The following is a 10,662-nucleotide window of genomic DNA, read 5'->3' as shown; positions in this document are numbered from 1 at the left end:
GCATGTAGTACATAGCCACGGCGTCTTGTTTTTTGTCTCACATGAAATTAGCATAAATAAAGACATGGAAGTCTATATGGAGACCAACCCTTGTGATGTCAGACCCCGGATTCCCAAAAAAAGCAACGTACATCATGATAATCGTGGTATAATAAGCAACCGCCCTTGCCCTGTCTTTTGCTTCGAGACAAATAAATACCGTGGTGGCCTTTAGTATCGGTGGCGTGTGGAATAGTCTGTCGTGGTGTGTTAGTCTCTGCGCGCACTGGCCAAAACAATCCATGCCAAAAAAGGGGGGGAGTCAACTGACCCTTTGGACTATTCACTTGGCCTTTCCCCTTGGTAGCCCCCCGGTAAACCGCTTCCAGAATATTGACGACATCCTGTCTATTGCGCTCGACAAAATTCATTTTATTGTTGTTACCTGTGCCGAAATCGCACATGATGTGTTTATTTCTGAAGAAAAACATGACTGCAAACGGCTCTTCGTTGGTATTTAATTCTATTTATACTGTCAGTCTTCGGGTAAATTTTGAAATTTTATTAAAGAAAAGGACACGGGACAGGCTGGTAAAGAGGGTTTTGGCGCCAGCAGTATCGAAACATGGGCGTGGGAAAACGTACCATACATGTGATTGAAGTCGGGGACTTTTGAAATATCGCACACGTAAATGACGGCCCATTTCTGAACCAGGGGCGCGACTTTGGAGAGGACTTCGTCCATGATGTCGAGGTCGGGGTTGTTGGTTGGGTCGCCGAAGCGGATGACGACGAGGCGGTTGTCTTCGCTGAGAATGGCTTGGTCGACGTGCCAGCCCGTCACGAGGTGGGGGAGAAGAATGGTTCCCATGATGGCGGTTGCTTGTGGCCCGAGGGAGCGGGTTGTCGTGGGAAAGACCTGTCTCGTGGAGTGTCGTGGGTGTGAATTTTTTGGAGCAAGGTCAAGTTTGCTTGAAGAGACAGAGGTCGGGCGGCGTGCGGGTTGAAGCATGGCATGGCGGCGGGGCAATCGCGGGGCGGGCAGGCAGGCAGGGTGTGGGTGGGCGGGTGGATCCTCGATATATGCATGGCCTTGGCTACTTGCATGCTCTTTCCGTCTTCAGCTGCAGCTCTTCATGTTACATTCATGATGATGAAGATGGCATCATGTTGAAATGTTCGCCCGTCGTACGCGCATTCGTGCGCCCACGACGGCAAATCACTCACTTTTCGCGTCTTCAACGCGCTTCATATCAATTTTCACGATGCTACACCAAGAGCGCAGCTGATGATGGCTCACCAGGCTTCAAACTGCATTACCCCAATCCCCCAACTACAAATCACTCGGATCTCGATTCCTTCATAGCCTACGCCCGTCGAAAAGGCCTGGACGCAAATTCCACCGTCTATGTCGGCACCCACTACGAGTACAAAGTATCCAGCGCCCTCGCCAAATACGGCTTCTTCTTGAAGCGGATAGGCGGCTCGTCAGACTACGGCACGGATTTAGTAGGGACGTGGACGCTTCCATGGTCGTCTCCTTCGGCACCATTCAGAGTCCTCGTGCAGTGCAAAGCTGGCACTCAGCGCGTCGGGCCACAACATATTCGTGAACTAGAAGGCGCCTTTGTCGGCGCGCCTGTTGGATGGAGAGGCACGGGAGTGTTGGGCCTGCTCGCAAGTGAGCGGGCTGCGACCAAAGGGGTCCGCGATTCGTTGGGGAGAAGCAAGTGGCCAATGGTGTACATGTGCTGCTCGAAAGAGGGCATCGTGTCGCAGATGATATGGAATCAGTGCGCAGAGGAGCTGGGTCTCGATGGATATGGGGTCTCTGTGAGGCGTGGTGACGACAAGGATGAGTTGGTGTTGATGCGTAATGGCGCTGTGATACCTTTGTTACAGGAGAAGTGATTCGGGGTACTTTTTGACATGTAACGTATTGTAGAATACCCACAGTAAATCTCGTGTATTTGTTCCGGCCACTTCCAGCTTCAAGAGCTGTCCCAAACGAATAGCTGTCCGGGCCTGGCTCGATTTGATGCCAATCACGCGGGAACCCGAGATGTGACGGATAACTAGCGGCTTGCGCCGGGCCATCTAAAATGGTGTGTCTCACTAACTAGCTACCCGCGTAGGTAGTTTCGTCGGTCGGTCATGATCCATCATCCTTCACCAACATTAAGTTGGTTTAGTCATGTACCGCGCGCGGTATCAGCGCCACCCTTGAATCACAGCGCAGGATTCGTTGTGTCACGATTTCCATGGCCTTTTAAAGGGATAGGGTATTCTGATCTTGTGTTGGGTTTCCGAGTCCGCCCAGGAATGAGATGGGCCCTGGAGTCAGGTAACATTGACTTGGAATTAAGCACATGAGCAGGTTTCGGAGAGTTTATTACCAAGCTACACCAAATCTCAGTTACTGAGTATGAGAATGAGAAGAGAATTGAGATTCGGCGTCAGCTCTACAAGTTTAGACAAGTAGAACGAACGAGAAGATAAGTATATAGAAGCGTATAGTCATCCAGCAAAGCAGTGGCAGAGGCATCTCAGCAGCAAATCTTACAATAATAATAAAAAAAGCAATGTAAGTAAGAAAAGAAACTCTGTTCGCAACAGCTTGGGATTTCCTATTACCGTCTGGATCAAGAGTATGCTGTCCTTTTAGTCACCAGCAACAAGCGCACACGTACACGGCGGCAGGTCAAGGACCGAACCAATTCAAGGTCATCATTTGTCTGGACAGGTACGAGCTGATTGTGCCGGGCAGTTTCTAGGCTGATATCATGTACACGGGTATATCTAACATGAGGCAATCGTTACAGGGGCCATACTTTTGCCAGCACGTCTGGTTCCGCAAGTTTCACCCAGAGGACCTCCCCAGTGCCAAGAAGCGACATGACGAGCAGGCCCTGCACGTCTCGCAAGTTTTGGACAGTATCCTCGAAGGGAAAGAGTACCTTTTTGGCAATAGATTGTGCATCATGGGCGTCGCAATGCCGTGGAGAGAGTCTTGGGTTTGGAGTCCTGCTGGCAATCTCCCCGTAGCACGTATGCCGATCTGGCTTTTATCCCATGGGATAGTGTGGTGGAGGGCTCTTCCAAGGGCTTGTTGGCCGAGTCGGAAGCCGAGAAGTACCCCAACTTTTCCGGCCGGCACAACCGCTTGGTCGCTCGGTCTGCCGCCAGGAAGGTATATGGTTTGTAGGAGCAGGGCAGTCAGTCCGCCGATAAACGATGAATAGTTAAAGGGACCGGATGGAAACAGATGGAGGCTTGCATGGCATGTTGATCATATCGGATTAGATAGGACCTACAGACTGGCCCCTTTTCTTTTCAAGGGGGAGATGAAAATACTATGTAGTACAACAGGTTCGTGACGTTTCGATCGTTGCATGCCTCGTTCAGTCATCCCAGACGGCAGCTTTAGCCTTGTCTGCCTCCATCCTCTTTCGATGTTCCTCCTGGCGTTCCTGTTCCTTTTTCTTCCTCTCTTGCTCTCTGATGGACTTCTGATAGGCCTTCTGCTCCTCTGTCTGTTTGAGGGCTTTCATGCCCAATCCAGCAGCGATCATACGCCGGGCCACGGCATCGGTTTTCTCCGGCCTTTTTGTCGAATCCGCTCCAGAGGGAGAGTTGCTTGCATGAGCCCCAGCATCGTCCCATCCCGGGATAGATGCATAATTGGCTGCGAATGGGGTTGGTGGTGGTGCTGATGGGACCGTTGGGCTCGCTACCGAGGGCCTGAGCTCGTTCTCAGATCCGGACGACTCGTCATCGTTCTCCCATGAGTCTGCGACTGCAGCTTTCTTCTTGGGCTTTGAAGCCTTCTTGTTGCTTTTGGATGTGTCTAGGGTTAGGTTTGACAGAGACTCGGTCACCTTGTCCTTCTTGCGGGATGTGGAGGACATGGTGGCGGAGGCGGACCGACTATGAAGATGGGAGGGCTGCGGAATGGCGTGAATATGGGCATCTACTCGCACAATGTATCATCCAACAGGGCTTTCGACAGCTTGTTTGAAACGTGAAACTACTTAACGAACGAGACGTCGAAGAAGGGATGTCTGCCTGGAAAAGAAGCCTGCTCGACTAACTTCCTTCACCCCACTTGGAGGCCGCCTTGGCCAGCGGCTGTGTAAGTCGGGTGGTCGAGCATTTGCAGCTCAAAAGTTGCGACTGTTTTGAGCTCGTAAACGGTTAGACGCCTTGGTAATTTGGTAGAAACAGAAGTGTACTCTTGCTTTGATGCCCCAAAACCGAGGCCGCATGGGACATTTCCATGATCGCGTCGCTGCGAATGCTGCACGGCACTGCACTGCACTGCAGGGTAGCTAGTACAAGGGGCCCTTGCGTGTATGTGTATGCACTTGGCCGAGTTATCGTCCAAAACGACTTGACATCTCGCGCGCGACTCACAGACAATTGCCGAGGCTTTGCCGATGGAAGCTCCCAGCACCATGAATTTTTGGCCCATTGTCGTGCCCGCCGGTCTCGCCCACCGTCGTCATTATCAACGCAATTTCGCATTTGTCCGTGTCGTCCGCAGCGGCAATGTGCAAGGCAACTTCCAGGACAGCAAGAATAAGTCGGTCGTGCTAGAGTCTATCCTCGGCCTCTCAATCATCAATTCGCCCTTTAGCGCCTTATTTCTGGCCGAAACCTTTTCATCACCTCGGCGTTGCCACTGGACCCAGCTCGTACATCCGAGCTTGGTGATAGCTGAAAGGGAGCTCCTAGTCGTTCAACCATGATTCCCCGGTCTCGCCTCTGTGGGCGACTCATTCTCGAGCGATCCGCGGCGCACGCTTCTCGAACATCTACTTCATCAATATCGCCAAGATGGGCTTTGTCACCTGCTTGCCATAGTCGCCATATCTGCCGATCCACTCTGCCCGGCATTCGACCCGGCTTGGTCGGAGCCGCCTTTTCTACGACGGCGAGGCTAAGAAAAAAGGACGATAAGGGAAAGAAGGACGATTTCTTTGACTCTTCGGCCGAGACCCTTACCGAACCGCTGTCGGAAGAGGAGGTCAAGGCAAACTTGGGAAACAAGAAGAAGGATGCAGAGAGAGCTGCAGCAGACGCCAAGTCGGACTCTTCGACAGCAAAAGCTGATGCCGGTAGTAAATCACAAGATGGAAAGTCCAGTGGTGCGGCAGGAAGCTCGGCAGAGGGCGGTTCAGGCTCAGGGGGCGATAGCTCTGGTGGTGATGGTGGCAAGAAGGGAAGAAAATCTTCGGAAAAGGCTCTACAGAAACCGGTTGTGCCAGAAGTGTATCCGCAAGTCCTCGCTATCCCTATCGCGCGGCGACCGCTGTTTCCAGGATTCTACAAGGCCATTACCATCAAGGACCCCAACGTCGCCTCGGCTATCACCGAGTCTATCAAGCGCGGGCAGCCATACGTTGGCGCTTTCTTGTTCAAGAACGAAAACGAGGACGAGGACATTATTCGCAACGTTGAAGATGTACACGACGTGGGCGTTTTCGCTCAGATCACAAGCGCATTTCCCATCCACGGACAAGAGGGCGCTTTGACGGCCATTCTCTATCCCCATCGCCGGATCAAGCTTTCCAGTCTGGTTCCGCCCAGTGCGGCTGAGCAAATCGACGGCAAACAGGAGCCCGACACTCCAGAAGTCATCCCGCAGCAAAATTCCGGAGAGGAAGATGCACAGCAGGAGAAAAAAGGCGACGTTGTAGCCAGCTTTGAGGAAGGGGCTGTTGAGAAGAAACCAGACCAGGTCGCCGAAAAATACGAGCCAACTTCATGGTTGAAACGCTGGCCCGTGAGTCTTGTTAATGTCGATAACCTTGCTGACGAACCTTACGACCCCAAAAGTCCCGTTATTCGCGCTGTAACCAACGAAATTGTCAATGTCTTCAAGGAGGTTGCTACCATGAATAACCTCTTCCGTGATCAAATTTCGACCTTTTCAATGAGCCAATCTACTGGAAATGTCACCTCAGAGCCCGGGAAACTGGCCGACTTTGCTGCTGCTGTATCATCTGGGGAGCAGAATGAACTGCAGGATGTTCTCTCCTGCATGAACGTTGAGGAGCGAATGCAGAAAGCCCTAATTGTTCTCAAGAAGGAACTTATGAATGCCCAACTACAGTCCAAAATCACCAAGGATGTTGAGAGCAAGATCAGCAAGCGCCAGCGAGAGTATTGGCTTATGGAGCAGATGAAGGGCATTCGCCGCGAATTGGGCCTGGAATCTGACGGCAAAGACAAGTTGGTCGAAAAGTTCAAGGAGAAGGCCTCCAAGTTGGCTATGCCTGACCCTGTTCGGAAGGTCTTTGACGAGGAGATCAATAAACTTGCTCACCTGGAGACCGCCGCATCAGAGTTTAATGTTACGCGAAACTACCTTGATTGGCTTACTCAGATTCCTTGGGGACGCAGAAGTCCTGAGAACTTTGGCATTCCCAATGCCAAGAAGGTCTTGGATGAAGACCACTATGGCTTGCAGGATGTCAAGGATCGAATTCTCGAGTTTATTGCTGTAGGAAAACTGCGCGGCACCGTGGAGGGCAAGATTCTCTGCTTTGTTGGTCCTCCCGGCGTCGGAAAGACGAGCATTGGAAAGTCAATTGCCCGAGCTCTTAACAGGGAATACTACCGATTCAGTGTGGGTGGTCTGACGGACGTAGCTGAAATCAAGGGCCACCGACGTACATATGTTGGCGCTCTGCCCGGCCGCATTATTCAAGCCTTGAAGAAATGCCAGACGGAAAACCCGCTGATTTTGATTGATGAAGTCGACAAGATTGGGCGGGGATATCAAGGCGACCCGTCTTCGGCCCTCCTGGAATTACTCGACCCTGAACAGAACAGCTCCTTTTTGGATCACTACATGGACGTTCCTGTTGATCTGTCCAAGGTCCTCTTTGTTTGCACTGCCAACATGACGGACACGATTCCGCGACCTCTCCTCGACCGCATGGAGTTGATCACGCTCTCAGGTTATGTTGCGGATGAGAAGAAGGCCATTGCTAATACGTACCTGGCACCAGCGGCCAAGGACGCAGCAGGCCTGAAGGATGCCAATGTGAACCTTACCGACGAGGCAGTCGAAGAGCTCATCAAGTCTTACTGCCGTGAATCTGGAGTCCGTAACCTCAAGAAGCAGATCGAGAAGGTTTACAGGAAGTCCGCCTTGAAGATCGTCCAGGAGCTGGGAGAGGATGTTCTGTCTGAGGAGAAAGCCTTGACTGACGAAGGCAAAGCAGCACTGGAAGAGAGCCAAAAGAAGAAGACTGAGGAGGAGGCCGCGGCAAACGATGAGGCAAAGTCAGAAGAAGCGCGTGCGGCTACCGAAGCAACCGAAGCCAAGACGGCTGAAAAGCCGAGGAAAGCACTGCGGGTTCCTGACTCGGTGGACGTTCAAATCGGAAAGGACAACCTCGTGGATTACATTGGCCCTCCCGTCTTTACATCGGACCGCCTGTACGATGTAAGCCCGGCCGGTGTCTCGATGGGCCTGGCCTGGACGCAAATGGGCGGTGCGGCCATGTATATTGAATCCATTCTGCAAGCACCTCTGCGAGCTAGCACGAGACCATATCTGGAAATCACAGGTAACTTGAAGTCTGTTATGAAGGAGTCTACGACCATTGCCTACTCCTTCGCCAAGGCCTTCATGGCCAGGCAGTTCCCAGAGAACAACTTCTTCGACAAGGCCAAGATGCATCTTCACGTTCCGGATGGCGCCGTGCCTAAAGATGGACCATCTGCCGGAATCACCATGGCGACATCCCTTCTCTCCCTGGCTCTCGACACGCCCGTTGACCCGACCGTCGCCATGACTGGCGAACTCACACTCACCGGCAAGGTCCTGCGCATCGGCGGACTGCGCGAGAAGACTGTGGCAGCCCGTCGAGCCGGCTGCAAAACAATCATCTTCCCCAAGGACAACATGTCGGACTGGCTGGAGCTGCCTCAGGTACGTTGTCACTTCTCATGCTCACCAAGATACATGGCTAACAAAAAAACAATGATAGAATATCAAGGAAGGTATTGAAGGACACGCCGTAGGATGGTACACCGAAGTATTCGATCTTGTCTTCCAAGACCTCGACCGCGAACAAGCCAACAGGAGCAAGGTCCAAGATGTCAAGAAAGAAGTCGAAAGATCTGAGGAGGATGAGGAGAAGCAAGCAGAGCGACAAGCCTAGACGACCGACACCTGCATGAAATTGGCATTATGCGCCAGTGTACACTGTCTATATTCCTAAACGTGGACGCTTTTGTACGTGGATCATGGAAGACGGCAGCATACGTTTGGGGCGTTATGATTTAGTTTTTTCTTTTCTTCTTTTTTATATATACACGGGCTTTTGATGGGAAGCCGGGTGCATGCGATACTCCTACTCTGTGTACATTCGTCCTCGGACATTTTTTGTATTTCTAGAAAACTTAGACTGAGGGAGTGTGGCTGGTGGATCTGGCCATACTGGTGGATGAATACTATACCATGCCAAAAAGAGGCTACTCTGTTCCACGCACGTAGTCCTACTAGTATTGTAGCGGACTCGATGGAGGAGCATTTTTAGATGGAGCGTCTTCTTCTGGTCGAGTCTAAGTCGAGTCTAAATGTCCACCCAATGGCCCCGCAGATCGACTGTGGAGTCGGGGAACAGGACGCGGGACGAGCCTTGTTTTCGCTATCCCTAGTTCGGCTACTCGGTATGTGTGCCAGAGCGTCCGGAGTTTTCTTTCATCTCATGATGTGTTTTGTATGTGTGTGAGGGAGGGGCTCTGGAATAGGCCAGGCACGTTGAACGTGGGCTTGAGCCTGGAAGACGCTGGTCTCCCCGAGTCAGGATTTTGTCCCGCTATAAAGTCGAGGTTGGGTTCATGTCGTGATACCTAACCGTCCGCATGGAATCGCGCCAAAGCACTGGGGCAGAGCGACATCCTGGTGATAGGTATTATGCACCACCATCCTTGCGCAACATACATAGACACGCAGTGAGCTGTGCAGGTTTCATACCACACCACCGAAAAAATCTTTCTCTTTACTCTCTATCTTTGGTCTGTTAGGATCGTCTTCTGCGCCCCTTGGCTAGGGCTGCATCCGTGCCTAATCACGAGAGGGCGAAGCATTGTATTGTCTAGTGAGGCTCGCGCCGCCCCCGGCTGGGCACCAAAGAGCACGAAACATGGGATGGACATGGAATGATGCCGATGGTGAGTGTTAATGTGGATGTGGCTGCGAGAATGAGCATGTGTGACGTGGTAAGTCCCATTGGCTTGGAGGCAGGGCTGTTGTTGTAGGCTTGGTGTTTTGGCCAAGTACCTAAACCTGCTTATTTCCACCGAGTACTTGCTTCCACCTCAGCATGGTGTACGGAGTAGTATTTTCTCCTCACAGTGGATAAATAGCCGGGATTCCTGTACCCCAGACTGCTTGTGGTTAGTAGTTTGACGCATCGTGTGCTTGAATGCAGGGCGCTTTGAGGAATTTTCATACATAGATGCCCAATTCAACGCATGTCTGGCTGATTCTTGGCGGATTGGGAAAAGCTGGGCCTGGGCCTTGCGTGTGCTGGAACGCGATGGTACCGCGCAAGGCGCAAGGTGGCTTTGTGTGCATCTCGACCCGGGGAAACCGAGTGAACAAACCTCCCGGTTGTGCATCAGCTTATCCAAAGGAAGGGGAGGGAGGTGGTGAGCGCCGCCCGTTGAAGTTGCAATCTGTTGCCTGGTGTGGCAGCACATCATCCATGATATGTGATGGCAATGGGCCGGCGAAGCAGTTTGCACTCCATTGACGCACTGAGAAGTGGCAGCATCCCTCCTGATCCTCCCCTGCACACTTGACCACCTCTTCGCCCTCGGTCCTTCGTCCTTTGTATTCTTTGATACGCATTGCCATTCACGGTTCTTCCGACCACCCCGGGTCCTAGCTTACCGAGTTGGCCCAAGCTCTTGTGTGGTTTTGACAAGACAAAGTTTTTTGCCATGAGTAGTCTGGTCCCTTGACATCCGGCTAAGAAGTATCAGCATGTGAGGTGGTCCGATCAGCTGGGACCAACAAAAATAACTGGATACGATCAGGAACGAGATGCCATGGTTGCAGGCTGCGTTGCGCCATTGACAGAAAATAGCGCTGCTTTTCCCCCGGTTACTGGTGCCTTGCGTCATGGAGAAAGACTTCGGCCCAAAACGTTAAAACAAATACAAAAATTGGAACCGCCAAGACACATACTTGTGTTGAGATGATGAATCGAAAAAGAACCGGGAGGAGGAGATGGCTGTGGCATTGAAGTGCCAGCTGCTTAACATGTGTTTTGTTGCTTGTTCGGCATCTGTCTCTGAGATGTTGCCGGGGGGTCGTTGATGGATTCAACGCCATTGTTGGCGACGCTAACAGGATTTTGTGACGTGTCCCAGTGTCTAACCACGCTTTCACCCTACTCCGTACATTGAGTTCACCAGCGGGTAGCAAGATGGAGGTAAGGAGAGCAACCGAGTACTATTACTGCGACTTGAAGCGGCCATGGGTGGATGGTGTACGCGTGGGCTCGGGACGCCTCGCAGAGAGTCCGAGAATGAGACAAAAGGAGCGCCAAGTCGGCCAGACACGCCGCACCCATTTTGCGGCTGTCGTTTTCTGTTTGCTATTTTCTATTTGCTATTTGCCATGCTGCCATGCCGCCGTCATCGCCAGGCGCTGTT

At 52.1% G+C, this 10,662-nt stretch overlaps 5 protein-coding genes across 5 annotated transcripts; 3 read left to right on the top strand and 2 right to left on the bottom strand.

Annotated features, from left to right (window-relative positions):
- Positions 1–210: 210 nt before the first annotated feature.
- DIB1 (Spliceosomal protein DIB1) lies at positions 211–850 on the bottom strand (the record flags this gene model as incomplete). The annotated part of the gene is made up of 3 exons (XM_014692851.1): positions 211–236; positions 311–502; positions 625–850. The coding sequence occupies 3 exons, from the start codon at positions 848–850 to the stop codon at positions 211–213; spliced, it is 444 nt and encodes a 147-aa protein (XP_014548337.1).
- Positions 851–1,146: 296 nt separating this feature from the next.
- Positions 1,147–1,890, top strand: G6M90_00g022160 (uncharacterized protein; the record flags this gene model as incomplete). The annotated part of the gene is made up of 1 exon (XM_014692852.1): positions 1,147–1,890. One exon carries the CDS (start codon positions 1,147–1,149, stop codon positions 1,888–1,890), a length of 744 nt encoding a protein of 247 aa, XP_014548338.1.
- An 893-nt stretch (positions 1,891–2,783) lies between these two features.
- Positions 2,784–3,184, top strand: gedE (Glutathione S-transferase-like protein gedE; the record flags this gene model as incomplete). The annotated part of the gene is made up of 2 exons (XM_066129889.1): positions 2,784–2,932; positions 3,025–3,184. 2 exons carry the CDS (start codon positions 2,784–2,786, stop codon positions 3,182–3,184), a joined length of 309 nt encoding a protein of 102 aa, XP_065986061.1.
- Positions 3,185–3,380: 196 nt separating this feature from the next.
- G6M90_00g022140 (uncharacterized protein) lies at positions 3,381–3,887 on the bottom strand (the record flags this gene model as incomplete). Its single annotated transcript, XM_014692853.1, has 1 exon — positions 3,381–3,887. The coding sequence occupies one exon, from the start codon at positions 3,885–3,887 to the stop codon at positions 3,381–3,383; it is 507 nt and encodes a 168-aa protein (XP_014548339.1).
- Positions 3,888–4,723: 836 nt separating this feature from the next.
- Positions 4,724–8,156, top strand: pim1_0 (Lon protease; the record flags this gene model as incomplete). Its single annotated transcript, XM_014692854.1, has 2 exons — positions 4,724–7,924; positions 7,983–8,156. The coding sequence occupies 2 exons, from the start codon at positions 4,724–4,726 to the stop codon at positions 8,154–8,156; spliced, it is 3,375 nt and encodes a 1,124-aa protein (XP_014548340.1).
- Positions 8,157–10,662: the final 2,506 nt, after the last annotated feature.

Source organism: Metarhizium brunneum, chromosome 1, assembly GCF_013426205.1.
Source record: "Metarhizium brunneum chromosome 1, complete sequence".
In the NCBI taxonomy this organism is placed as follows: Eukaryota; Fungi; Ascomycota; class Sordariomycetes; order Hypocreales; family Clavicipitaceae; genus Metarhizium; species Metarhizium brunneum.
This window is presented reverse-complemented; position numbering and strand designations above follow the sequence as displayed.